At 38.5% G+C, this 14,683-nt stretch overlaps 1 protein-coding gene across 6 annotated transcripts in view; it reads left to right on the top strand.

Moving 5' to 3' along the window:
- The window catches only part of LOC108715569 (E3 ubiquitin-protein ligase RNF220), a 172,445-nt gene that overhangs the window by 95,314 nt on the left and 62,448 nt on the right, over positions 1–14,683 (top strand). For all 6 annotated transcript variants that reach the window (XM_018260848.2, XM_041561445.1, XM_018260846.2 and 3 more), the window contains exon 3: positions 4,623–4,752. In XM_018260848.2, coding sequence (XP_018116337.1) covers positions 4,623–4,752 — 130 coding nt within the window. The remainder of the gene's footprint in view (positions 1–4,622; positions 4,753–14,683) is intronic.

Genomic DNA, 14,683 nt, shown 5'->3' with positions numbered 1-14,683 from the left:
CATCTAAAATTCATTGTCTTGTCAGACTCCAGTTAGCTGTTGAGTGTGAGAACCATGAATCAACCGTCGTCCAGCAACCGTACTTTAGCAAAGACAAAAAAATTGCACTCCATCACCGTGTCGCACAGCTTTTAGTAATATCGATTAGTGCGGGTCCCCTCCTTTCTCTTCCACTCTTCAGCCACCCACCCTATCAATTTTATCTCAGTGTGTTGAGTGTAAAAGTCTTGTTTTCTGCTTTTGTAAATGAAAGATATATCAGCAACACTCCAAATATGTACCTATCAGTTTTTCTATTTCCAAGCTTTCACCTTTTTTGCTATTATTATTATTGAATTGGAGTAGTTGGGTAAAACTGTGTGACAGCTGTGTGACAGAATCCTCATTACTGCTCAGCCAGTAATTGTGATGCATCTCCCTCTCAGCCTTTTAACTTTCCTACTCCTGCCTCCCTCCCCTTACCTAATTTATAAAGTGATTGCACAGATTCCGAGTTTCTTAAATTATTACCCTCTACATCTTTCCCTACCCTATGTTTCTCTCTGTTTCATCCTGTTGCAAATTTCTGAACCAAGTTGTATGGGGAATCTTGGAGAAATGCAGCTATAATATTCTTGGCTATGTAGATAAGGACCTAATGCACTTGTTAACATGTGAATTTACTGCTATAATAGCAAATAAGTCTCTGTTTCAGATCTCTACAGAGATGAGTTTACTTAAACAGGTGAAAACAGAGAAATGGACATCATGACAGCAGGTCATGAAGCACACACGTTCAGTTCCTGGAAAAATTTTAAATTTTAAACAAGGGACACAACACTAGGTCCCTATACTATTTTGCACATATTTCTTGTGAAAGTTATTTTGAAACTCTTTATAAGTATAGAAGGTATACATCCACATCCCTCCTCAGACTGATGAAAAGACAAATTCTTATTTAAACTGGCACCCACTCCCACTCGGTTAGGATGGCATAATGCCTTACTGCCTGGATACATGCATGTTATTAGTTGTGACAGGCAATCGTAGCTTCGAAGAGTTAGCCAGAATAATGCAGCTTTTACCAAATGTTTGTTTACTAACTGGCTTTATGCTGTTGAGAAAAATGAAGCATGTTAAATATCTGCAAACCACAGTCTTAACTGCATGGACACCTAGCATTACTAGTGATGTAAATAGGGTACAGTGTGTAACTATTTGCAATTATTATGTAAAAAACATGGTGGCATGCCCAGTATTCTTGAAACACCTTCAAAAATTCAACCCTAAACATTGCAGTTGATGACAGATGTATCTGTTGGCCATGAATGTGTGCAACGATGATTAGTTGTCTGAAGGAAAGTGTTATAACAAGAACAATTCCAGATTGTTGGGAGGCTGCTTTTATAGTGGATTTAATCAGCTCACATGTGAGGGGTAGAATGAGCTTTTATATTTTAAAATACACAATGTAGGTCAGTTGTATTCTATTTATTCTAACCCTCAAGAAACCAACTTTAGCTCTGTTTTGCTTTCTGTGGCTCTTTGTTTGAGAGGTGTTTATCTGCCCGAAAAAGAAAGATATTTGTACCCAGGACACTGCAACAAATTGCATGGTAAATAAAATCTGTAGGATCTTATTACATGGTTGTTAAAGTGCTTTCCATCCTGGGGTGCTTTAAGGTCCTTTGCTTTGACATGTAAACTGCCTCTGTGATAAGTGCTCTGTCATTAGCACCCTTCCATTAGCCAACTCTGTCCTCCTTACTTACTAGTCCCTGTCATTCTAGACTCGCGGTTCAGCAGAGTCTGTGAATGGTCTGACCAGTCTTATATGCTTAGCAGCATACAGTGTTGAGCTGTTAGAAAAGCTAATTTGCGAGCCATTTTCTCAGAGATGTAACAAAGCCCAAGTTGCAAACTTATGTATCAGCCAGCTAGTGACACAGATGACAGGATAATGATCAGGCTTTACTGTTGTTTATTTCCATCTTTTACCCCCTAATAAAAGATTCTGCTTTTCATACGATCCATTAATCATATTGTGTTTTAAACTGAGAACTGTTTATTGAAGCCTGGTTACTCTGTTTCAACTGCTGCTTCTCGGTTAACATACTAGTTGATTATATTAACAGGGCAAACATTACCATTCATGTAATATGAACAGTATCACTTTTTTACGTCATATAAAAAAATTATCGAGCATTGAATTCATGTTCTCTAGGAAAACATATTTCACTTTTTGAAAGCTTCTATTTATGTTTATATTAAATATACATAAAAGATGCCATATTGTCTAATGTAAAGTTGTATGTAAAGAGGTGTTGACTGCACTATAAATTTTGATAACGACAGATGCTGTTAATCTAAGAACTATATACAGCTGAAGCAAAAGATATGGTTTCCTAACATAGATGTATAAATACAAATATGTATAGAAGGGATGTTCTTTACATGCAAAATCTATACACCACTGTCTAAGGAGAAATGTGTGTACTCCCCATATTCTATATAGAGGTAAGATATACTTCAGAACATGAGACTATATGTTATGTGAGCATTTTATTAAGTTTTGCACTTTGACCAATCAACTTGTATGCTTTGTTGATCAAAGCTATTGGCAAAATTAGAAGTTTAACAAAAGCAACTCATGCACAAACAGTTATAGAATTTGGTAGGTAATCTTGTAATAGTATGGTATAATGGGAAGTATGTGATTTTGTAGACAGTACTACAGTTAATAAACATTCTGATAAAGAGGAAAAGCATAAAAAGGGAAACAATAGGTGGAGATCCTAATCTGTAATTCACTTCACAATGAATCTACCTATAACATCTGAATTATGAGGCAGTAGGCAGAGCCAAGGGTACAACAAGCTTTGTGTCCCAACATAGATCATCAACAGGATATCCTCCCCTTTAAAAAAGATTCTTGTTTATTCAGGAAAAAGCTAGGTATGGTTGCTTATTTTATGGTGCCGGAGGTAGTAGCTAAAAATAGTGCTCTTTGAAACATTCATATGTTTAGAACGGCTGTGCTCAGGCAGTCATGGAATGTTTTTAAATTGGTATAATATTGTAAGGTACCTTTGGTCGCAGCTCAGTCTTCTCGTGGGCGCAGGCGCAGGGGTGTGCAGGGTTCTGCGCATCCTTGGCGTCTGTTTCCGGCGCCCGCGTCTTTGCGCGGGCGCGCGTCCGTTCATTCGGGCGCGCGCGCGTCGCGACGGTCGCGGGCGCGCTAAAGTTGACGCACGGCGTCCTGACGCTGCGTCCTTACGTTTGGCGCCAATCTGTCCCTATTTATCCTTGTCGAAAAAAGCAAACAGTGCTTGGTGATTATTTTCCTTGCTCCTGAACCTTTGCTGTTGTACCTCTCTTTGAACTTGATTCCTGGATTTGACCTCGGCCCGTTTCTGACCACCGCTTGACTTCTGCCTGCCTATCGACCCTGCTTGTTTTGACTACCGCTTGTACTCCGCCTGCCTTCTGACCTCGGCCTGTTTCTGGTTTGCTTGAACTCCGCCTGCCCTTCGATCTCTGCCTGTCTACGGATTCTTCTCTACTCTAACACGGCCTGCTACCTCCACCTGTGAGCTCCTGCTGTACACTAAAGCAGTTTTAACTGCTAAGCTCTTCTCCAGTGGCTCCTACCCTCCTGGCATTCCTGACAAATATAAGGGTCTTTTACAAACATAAGTAAAGTGTGCAAAATGCAATTTTTAGGTTCAATTTGCCATGTTTTATATATTTGATTTCCTGCACCGATACCAGAAAAAGATTTCTGAAACTTAGTTAAATAAGAGGCTTTTTGGCAGAGAGCCCAGAACACTAAGCGCCTGCATTTTGATACATTTGTAATGATTAAAATAAACAAGATACAATTCTAACTATTTAAGATAAGTACTGAGACTGGTATCTTAAAACAGTTAAAACTGTTGTAACACATACAACATGGTCCGAGAAATGTGTTCAAACCTGCCAAATGTAAAACGGACAGTGTGGCATTAAATGGACATGGTCACAATATTGCCACGCTTAGATCGCTGCAAGGCAGATATTTTGACCTTCTTTCCATTTCGCAAATACTGGGAGGTATGCGAATCAGAAGCAATTTCATCCAGGATTGTCAAAATAACATCTGTATGGGCAAGTTTGCTTCTCATATTGCTCTGGCCACTGTGGGAACCTTGAAGTTACGACCAACTTGAAAGTGGTGTTTGCTCTGGTTGGTGGTTCCCCTGTGTCAATATGAGTACTTGCACACAGTTCAGAACAGAAACATCACACACATTTCTGATCTGTAGCATTGTGATTCTTAATGGATAGAGAATATCAGACTCAGGTTGTGTCAGTTTATATTTCATATCAGTTTACCCAGTTATGGCTATATATTGTATGGTTCCCCGTCAGGATGATTTTATGAAGGCTGAATGCTGACAGGTAGTTCTAACTTGTATATTTGCTATATAATTATAACAACCATATTTGCTTTTCTGGTGGTATTTAGTAAAATAGTAATTGATGGAAATGTTATTAATTTTAAAGAAACACAACAGAGATAGGAAAGTCAGCAGAAATGTTTTTGTTGATAACACTTATGGTTTGCTTTTTGTTGATGTGATTACATTTCTATTTCCATACAGGCAAAAAGAAGATTGCCTTGTTTGATAGCCAAGCCCCAATCTGCCCCATATGCCAAATCCTACTACGCCCAGGAGAGCTGAAAGAACACATGGAACAGGAATTGGATAAACTCATTCAAATAAATATCAGGTAAGGATTGACTTGACCATATCAAAAACGGTACAATAGCATGTCAAGGAAAGTGCAATTTTGATATAACACATAAAATATCTAAAATTGTATTTATGAATTATTTTATAAGAAATTATAGAATAATAATTTATATATTCACCTGGACAGCACAACAGAAATCTAAAATATATTGCAGTGTATAATACAAATAATGTTACCACAACATAGTAATTGTATTTATAAAGCAGTGCAAAATGTATTTGTAATTATCACCATGTTTTCTTCTGAGCCAGACACCATTCTTGGGTTCATGTTGTGAAACACACCACACCACAAGAAAGATTGTAAAGGTTGCCTATATAAGACATTTACTGCTCAAACCATTAGAAACAGTACTCAGATCTTATTTATAAAGTGTGAAAAATCTTTGCAGTTCACAGGGCGAATTTCCTATAATCTCAGCATAATTGGTCCTGGGTAAAATTTGTGTGCAAGATGCATTGGCACTGCAAGTGCAAGCACCTATAGGCACAATATGCATAGGTTGCCCAGTACTTATCACCTTTTCAGGACAGGGATCTGTAGAACTGCCCTTGCTCTTAATTTTGCATGTGCAACTAGCATAACTGCACATGGCAGAAGTACAATGTGCTTAATTTAGCATCTTTATCAGAAATTAAATGGCTGTGTTCCATAGCCCTTAGTATTTATCTGAATCCTATGAAATCCTAGTGTTTTATATGATTTTGAGAGGTACAACATTCCCCACATGTAGGCCTAACTGCCCTTAGCCATGAATGCAAGTGGTTAGCAGCCCGACTTCGAACACAACTAAAGTGAGGCACACCAGCAAAAAACACTGTATTTAAAGAATAAAAAATAGACCCTCTGATATGTGAAATTTATGTGTCATTATCACTTCAAGTCAAATTTAGGTCAGCGCTTCAGCAGCAGATGAAAGCTTTTTCTCAGCAGACTAGCATCACATAATAGTGACCTCACTAGGAAACAGTAACAATGTTCCATCATACTTCATGTTTCTCCATTTGAAGTAATAATGTCATCATTTGTGCACTTTTTTTAGATAACAATTGCCAAATTAATTTAATCGTTTCAGTGTAAATTGGGGGTCCGAGTTTATAGAAAGACCCTTCTTTCGTTCTTTTTCCCCCTCTGACATCCAGAATGAGAGTTTTAGACAGAATGTGTGTAATTGATGGCATAATTTGGGTCTCATCCAACCTAATAAAGAGCCACTGGAAATTAGCGCACCAGTTTAAATGAAGAGAAGCAATTAGCGCCAGCAGAAACCTTATAAAGGAAGTGAGGGCCAAGAAGGGAGACAGTGTGAAGGGACAGCAAGGTAGCAGTCTTCTTGCAGACCTCAGAAGGGAGGGTGATTTGAGCATGAGGTTTAATGGGAAACAAAAGGAATCCCTAAATCATAAACTTGACAAGTTCCAATTGTGATCCTGCTGACAAATGAAAAAGGATGGGGTTATTCCTTTAACTAACCGCAGCAGTTAAAGAAGAGAAAGACAGGCTTTTGCTTAGCTGCTAGGTTTGAGGCAGTCAGCCCCTTAGCAAGCCAGTGAAGAATAAGGGGTCTCTATTAATTATTAAATAACGACTTGGGCTGCACCATGATAGATAACATTCAATTTATTCCATGTACTGAGGCAATTGCAGCTAATCTCCAACAAAGGGCAGGGCTCTTAGTCACATTAGAGAGTGTTATCACACATAGCCCCCAATTTCTCTATTGCTTTGTGCCATGTTAACCTCTCAAATGCTACTGAAATCAGTATCAGGCAGAGTAAAAATACCAACTCCTGAGTTAAATATTCAGTTATTCATACAAGCATTTATTCAAATAAAAAGTTGGAAATTGCTAAGGAGGCCTTCTTGTTATATTTTATAAGTATATGTGTTGGACCCTCAGCGGAAAATCTGGCCATGCAAAGAATACAAATATGAATTGCCGGGGTGGCATACAATTTTGAAGTCGCCCAAAGTTGCCTCACAGGGAAACTTAAGAAATCCAAAGTGATTTGTATGCCATCGAATTCTTGCCGGCGGGAAGGCATTTTGGGGAGATTAGTCACCCATAGTAGAGAAGATTTGTCATTGGGCGACTAATCTCCCAGTCTGCCACTACCCTTAACTATAGACAGATTATCCAGTCTTCTTCCAATTAGCCTTATCACTGGATTTTGAGGTTCAGTTAAGATATCTTAATTTCAGATGCAACACAGCTTTACAACTAATTTTTCTCCCCCTATATATTTGTTTCTGCTCACACTCTTCAGATATGAGTGAAGGAATTATCAATACGTGTTAGTTGTCTGCTATGCAAGATTAGTTTTTAACCTGTAGCAAACCTGTACATTCTGGAAACCAAAAGAAGAGATTTTTTCATGGTATATAAGCAACATTATGCATTCTGCAGCTACTTTAGAGCAGTGCTTGACCTGCAGGTTGCTCCCTCCTGGGGGTGGCTTTTAACAGTGGCAAGGGTGCTCAAACTGAAGACCAATAATGTGAGCTTTAGGCTGAATGTGTATTTTCAGTCCCAGATATTCTTTAATACTATGAATGAATGAACTGTGAATGAATGACTGATACACCAATGTTTTCCTTTATTCATAAGCTTTTCATGAACGATGGGGGGGCACTTACCAAAGGTTGGAAAAGCAGAAGAAGGCCTTGGCCAATGTTGCACTCTTAAGTGGGGCTTGAACTGGAAGTTTGACAACCACTACAGGGTCCCAATAATGTCACATACACAGTTATGTCCTTTATGAGCCTCTGGGCCAGATGTCTCTATTGTTACATCCCTGCTCTTAATACCCCAACTTGATGAAGTCATTAGCCTGTATTATTATACACCTCTTCTTTATACTACAACTTTGTGATCAAAATGTTAGTGTTTCTAGTTAAAAAGCAGTCAAACACGACTGAAAAGTTCCCTTTATTTTGTCTATGATACTGAACAAAGGAGGTAAAAGCAGCACCCTGGTGAACACAGCATGGAGGGCCGTCAGTCTGCAAACAAATGATCTAAATACTCAGAGCTGAGAGAGGGGGCAGGGAAAGAAGGACACCGGGTATGCTGCATGCAAATTTCATTTCAGAATCAGAGACTCTCTCCAAAGAGGTTTGTCGCCTCTGAGCCTTTCTGCGTGTTACATATGTAACAGCCTCATTGAACTTGACATGTCAAATTCAGGCCATTTGTACAAAATCTCCCTCTAATAATACCGTTTCATTTTCCTGAAATGAGACTTGAATGCATGTAAAATGGAAAAGGATATTCAAACTGTAACATTAGGCAGATGTCGTTGCCAGGGGCCCGAGTGAATATATTAGATTCTGAAGTGCTTATCACGTTTTCACTGCTCTCTTTTAGATATGTCACAAATTGTATTATTTTGCTCCTTGCCTTTCACTTTAAGCGAAAAATGTAAATTGAAATACAAATGTAGATTTATTGTTTTAACTCTACTGATGCTAGCATCTTTAAAACCAGTGACTTCTCTGTCTTTGTATATGTTACTGTTCTGTACTGGTATGTGGAATAGATATTTACCTAATATCATTAACAAGGAGCTTGCTAAAAACACAGTATAAAATATTGGTGATACTTAAACCTTTCGAATGCTTACAAACTTGTAATTTAAGGGTAACTTTACTTGTGCTTTATGGGTTTTGGTGCAAAATTTGCAAACAAGGGAAAGTTGTGCTCACCACTAATTTTTAAAACCATTAGGTGGGGCTGCAATGAGGCTGTGACCACAAAATACATATAGACAAATACAAGAGTCCTCTGCACTCAACCCATTATCAATATATTTAAGACAGAGACATTTTGTGCATACTGCTACTAAAAAATGCCTTACCCTTTAAACAAAACAGGGATTGTTTGTCCATATATTGCAATATATTTAAGCTGGCCAACTATGTCAAAGTCATCCCATATCTGGCCAGTCCTACGCTTAATTTTCATCTGATTCATTAAGAATTCTATTGCTTCATTATACATTTTACAAAGGGAATAAGTTTTACCTGCAACTTACTAGCTGCTTTCAAAGTAAAACTCCCAAACTTGGCTGCCCTTTTATTAGACACCAGTGGGATCACCTGTCTATAGCTGGGGAGGGTGGGAGCTACAACATGGAGCTGGTCACTGCTCCTGTATAACTATAACAAACAAGGGAAAGTTGTGCTCACCACTAATTTTTAAATTTGCATATGCAAATTAGGGGTGGGAAGTGGAAAACATTTTTTACTTCCTTGTTGTTTGACAAAAAGTCATGCGATTTCATATGCAAATTAGGATTCGGTTTGGCTGGGCAGAAGGATTCGGCCGAATCCCGAACCGAATCCTGGATTTGTGCATCCCTTAAATTTATCCCAAATGTATATTGTGAATCTACGTAAATGTTAAATTGCCCAGGTGTAATGTTCAATAGCAACCACCAATCAGCTGTCAATGTTAACATTCTGCCACAGTCAAACTATTAAAGAAAAGATCAAATTGGTCACTATTGCACCAGTCACCAATCGTGTGACAGTTTTAGAGGAACAAATACGATTTGCAGCAAAAATTACTGCAGGTCTCATTTATTATATATTTTATTGTTAGTATGTATGCATTAAATTAAAAGAGGGTTACATAATGTTGTATAGATTACAACTAAAGCAGGCCGGAAGATAAGTAAGACAGGACGCATTCACAAGGCGGCGAATGAGGGGCTTAGACATCAGCGATGCCAAAGGTAAATGTAATATTTGGTCACATCAGGTGCTAGACACATCTATACACATATTGCTAAGAGAACCATTATAGTAAGTTCACAGTCTATGGCATGCTTTTCAACACCAATGTCTTTCTATAACAATCTCTCTAATTATGTCAGCAGTGTGGTCTTTGTAATTAAAAACACAGAAAGACAGTTTTGGATTATTTCCTTTAACAGCTAAATATTGTGCTCTCATTTCCCTTGCTTTGGGTGAGCTATTTATTATCAGCCCTTTCCAACCTTTCTCTCTCTCCCTTGAGCATCAGCGGCCAAGCTGTAATCGGAAAGTGCTGCCTCAGATTTTTGGCATCGTTTCTTTCTGCCTTCACATCATAGAGTGTGCAGAGGAAGCACCTGAGCCTGATGGAGCCAGCAAGAAACCGCTTGGCTTTGTACGTTTGGGCTATGAATCTTTATGTCAATGTATGAGTAAAGTCAAGCAGACTAGGCTCAATTTGAATGAAGTAAAAACTGATCAACCTTTGGAACTGGTGCAATGAAATGAAAATTAATGTGTATGGTAGTCTCCACTTGCAGATATATTAAGAACATGTTAATTGTGGAAGGATTGTATTTGCAGAATGAATGATTCCTGCATAGATACACTCTTCTACATTCTAGTTCTTTAAAAAAAACATACAACTTGTCAGATCCAAATTTTCTCTGGGAAATGACTTTCCCTGTAAGAATTTGACTGAAGGTCTGAGCTGGGATTCGAAACAGGTCTTGGCATTTCAAGTACACAGAGGCCCAAACAGTCACTCACCAGTCCACTAAATAGTAGCTGTCTATGGCATCTTACAGAAGTCCCTCTGGCATTTGCCAGAACCCACAAATTGCTAGTCTGGGTCTGGTTGCCTGTTATTTTCAGATGGACATTTTTGGCCAGATGAGAATGTGTACAATAAAGGTACAGTCTCCTTAATTAGAATATACAGTCATTCACAGTAGTACCTGTCTTGAGAACAAGCTTAAAATGTAATTTGCATACACTTCCAAGAAGATCAGTTTCAAAAGCTAGTTAGATTCCCAATAAATGTTTTAATGTTTATGAGAAAAGGTAGCACACAAACACAGTCAGAACATACGAAGTCTAAGCTGAGAGTTCTCTGACAGGACCCCAGAGCTACTACACACTGTAGCACTGAAAGAAAACTCTTTGAGCTGTTATAATTACAATTACTACAGCTTCTGATCAGGGGCGCTCCGCCAATGAGGCGAATTGAGGCACACGCCTCAGGCGGCAGCATCCCCCTAGTTGCCAGGGGCGGCAAAAATGCCGCTCTTGGTAACTAAGAGACGAATTTCCGGTTTTAAACCCGCAATTGTGCTCTCTGCACTAGCAACTTGGACCCCACGCCGACCCCCATCTGGCACTGAAGGTGAGTGCCGTGGGGACGGGGCGGCGGCAAAAGGCTGCCTTGGGTGGCAAATTGGGTAGGATCGCCCCTGCTTTTGATATGTACAAGTGTCTTGTACATATCTATTTGTAGCCACTAAAGTTATGTTCCCTACTTGGACACCTTCTTGCACAAAACTTTAGTCAGTGTGGAATTTCTCAGAGAAAAAGTAAGATCTGTTCTAATGAGCAAAAAGTGCACACCATAATACCTCCTCTATTAATTTGGCCATACCTTTAAATAATTGTTGACAGTGACTGCTTGTCCTGTCTGATGGAAAGAATCATCCAGTAGCTTTCTCTGTTTTGGCATTTTTGCCCTACGTTATTTGTATATGGGTATATGCAGGATTTCCACACTTTATTTTTGTGAAGCTCTGTAATGTTAATATTATTTTATTAGTTAATATATTCATTATCGATGCATAGTAACACAGCATAACACAACAGTGAGTGAGTGAAAGCACAACCAGCAAGTTATTGGCATGCTTCTGTTAAAGGAACTGTCTTTTGGGAGTTCAAGACAGTAGACCTATTTGTTCTTAGTGAATGTTTGCAAATCTGCTTCCCAGGCAGCCTTTTACCTGGCAGGATGGACAGCATACTCTGATTAATTTTTAAACCTGGTTGTCCTAGTCTTTGCAAGGTGATGTTTTTCTACCCAGGAACAGGAAATCAATACAGTTAGTTGACTTTTTTTTCCTCCATCTAGTAAATCTATCATTATAGCTATTATATACATGTATGGGATCTGTTATCTGGAAATCTGTTATCCAAAAAGCTCAGAATTACGGAAAGGCCGTCTCCCATAGACGTTATAATCAACGTTATAATCAAATAATGCAAATTGTAAAAAATTATTTCCTTTTTCTCTGTAATAATAAAACAGTACCTTGTACTTCATCCAAACTAAGATATAATTGACCCTTATTGGCAGCCTATTGGGTTTATTTAATTTTTACATGATTTTCTAGTAGACTTAAGGTATGAAGATCCAAATTACGGAAAGATCCGTTATCCGAAAAACCACAGGTCACAAGCATTCTGGATAACAGGTCCCATACCTGTATTTTCATTCCTATTTCATTAAATACACAAGAATGGATAAATATAAATAAGTAGTAACATTCTGTAAGTAAATAACTTGCTTATTGAGACAAAAATGAAAGTTTTGTTCAATTTACAATCATTTGGTTGTTTTAGAAACATGCTGTGCATGGACACTAGCAGAGATGCAGCCTTGCACCACCTAGTGGCCATTGGTGAAAAAGGAACGGATATAAAATTCAAAAATATAATTTTAAATTTTGTACAAATAGGGGCTCCTAGCCAGTGTCGGACCGGGCATGGGGGCCCACCTGGCTGGGAAAAAAAGCCCACCAGAGCCTCCCTCTTGAATTCCAAACTCCCCCCCATGCATGTGTGATCCGTCACAACAACACTGATACGATAAATACGTCTTTTTAACAGGGGGATTGTTGGGGAATTCCTGGGCTGGCGGGGGCCCACCGTTTTTTTTTCTTGATGTCCCTCCTGCCCAGTCACACCCTGCTCCTAGTTAATTTCTTTGGAACTGATAAACAATAATGTCTAGATCAGGCCTATCCACTACAGGCCCAATATCTAGTTGTCGCTATACAAGGGATATCTATGAACCTCCCTTTGCCTAAGGGCTCCATTGACTATTTTATACAACAACACAATGTTAGTATCATCATGTAAAGGAGTATGTGGAATTTTTGCAGAAGTAGAAAAAAAACTTTCATTGTTGTCAATTGTGGCATATTTACATTATGTCATGTGCTGACATACATTCCAAATGCACTGGTTGGTTCACTGGCGTATTGGAGCTTTCTGTGCTCTAGGTGCAAATCAGTGACAAATTCCTTGAAAATGATGGCCTTTGTTACATGCATTGGGGATATTCCAGGCAGGCAGTGTGAAGCTGCAAAATATATCTATATTTTTTTTTTTGCTGGTATTCTTGTTGTGTATTCAATAAGGCAGTTTTTATTAAATACTAGGATTGCTGCTGCTTTTCCTGTAAATGACCATGTTCATATGTAGGCTGCACAAATGTGTGGCTTGTGCCCCTGCAATTTAGTACATGTATACAGCAGGTACATTCCAGAAACTAACATGTATTTTTTTGCAGCTTCATTAGTGCAGTTAATTATGAGTACAAATATCAGATCTTTCATTTGCATGGTCTCACATTTAAATTTCAACCACAGAAATTATTGGGGGTGTCCTTCCTTGTTTGACCGGTTAGCTCAAGCCATCTGCAGGATAAAGCATGCTGCATGCACTTCAGTTTGGATAACATTGTGTAGGGATTTTACTAATATTAATCACTTAATTACTTAATTCTAATCACCCTACATGTGCTTCTTCCTTTTGCTGTTACTTTAGCCTTGTCTATGCCTATACCCTTTCTCTTTTAGCATGCTATCAGTTCATCTCCTTCAACCCTTCATATCAAAGTGACACCTCCAAGCTGACTGCATCTAAAATGCCCCTTGGCGCTTGCTGACACTGTGGATATGCACAGCAAGTTAAATTCCCACCTAATCAATAAAGGAGAGAAGGCAGTACGTCCGACCGGTCGATATTTTTTTTATCTGTCTTCAGCCCAGCCCGGCTGATGACAACCCCCTCTCTTGCAAAGACACTCAAGGGCGTTAGACCCCAGCACTCCTGATATGTATTTTTTGCTCTCAGAAAATTCAGATGCCTACAAAAAAAGTTGACTGCTTTGGCCTTTCCTTAATAACACCTCAATGATTTATTTCAGTTTTTAATTGAAAAAATTTGCGAATTAATTGATTTCAGAAACTTGCCAATTAACATTGTAATTGGGCACAAGATACATTTCTTTGGATTTCTGCTGGTGACCCGTCTATCCTCCTATCTCCATGAATCGCATTGCTGAGGGTAATGGGAGCAACTTGTGATGTAGGATAGAGAGGAAGAGTTATAATATTTAAAATGCATCCAGGCCAACTGTCTATAATTTAAGGGGATAAACATAAAAGCTAATAAGGACCACAGTGACAAGACTCAGCAGAGATGACACAACAAAGCATAAATCCATGCACAAACAGACACATAGCAGAGATTATTAACCTTTTCCTTCAGCTGTGGGCAGATATTAATAAACCGATTCTGGAACCATGATAACTCTTTAGGTATAACTGCTGTTTTAAAAGATAATGTAAAAATGGCTCCTTGTGAGGTTAAACATGCCATGTAACTGTTTCTGAGTTCATTGCCATGCCTGGTGATACACCAGGCATGTGGATACATTTTAAAGTGCTACTAGCATAACATTAATGTAATATAATGCATGTAAGCATAAGTGTGAAAGCCATATAACTATCCTAGACACAAAAGCTACATTTGGAACAAATACAATTTAGGAATATAGCAATCTCATAATGTTTATGAGTAGATGTTAAAGTCTCCCTATTATAATCTGAAACACACAATTTACAACACCAAAAGAAAAATATGTATTTTCATGACTTAGTAGCTTGGGTTGTAGGGGTATCCAGTTCCATGACTAATATTGGTTTTAGTTATTGAAAAGTAAACCATTCAGCCTTGCTAAGTCACCAGTTAGTAGAAAAACAAAATGTTGGAGCAAGGCACTCAAATAGGTCACGCATAGATCAGACTAATAGTAGATAAAAATTAGAAATATTTTATTTGTATAAACAACTCATGCCTAACGTGGTTTGTGTCGTTA

This window comes from Xenopus laevis, chromosome 4S, assembly GCF_017654675.1.
Source record: "Xenopus laevis strain J_2021 chromosome 4S, Xenopus_laevis_v10.1, whole genome shotgun sequence".
In the NCBI taxonomy this organism is placed as follows: domain Eukaryota; kingdom Metazoa; phylum Chordata; class Amphibia; order Anura; family Pipidae; genus Xenopus; species Xenopus laevis.
This window is presented reverse-complemented; position numbering and strand designations above follow the sequence as displayed.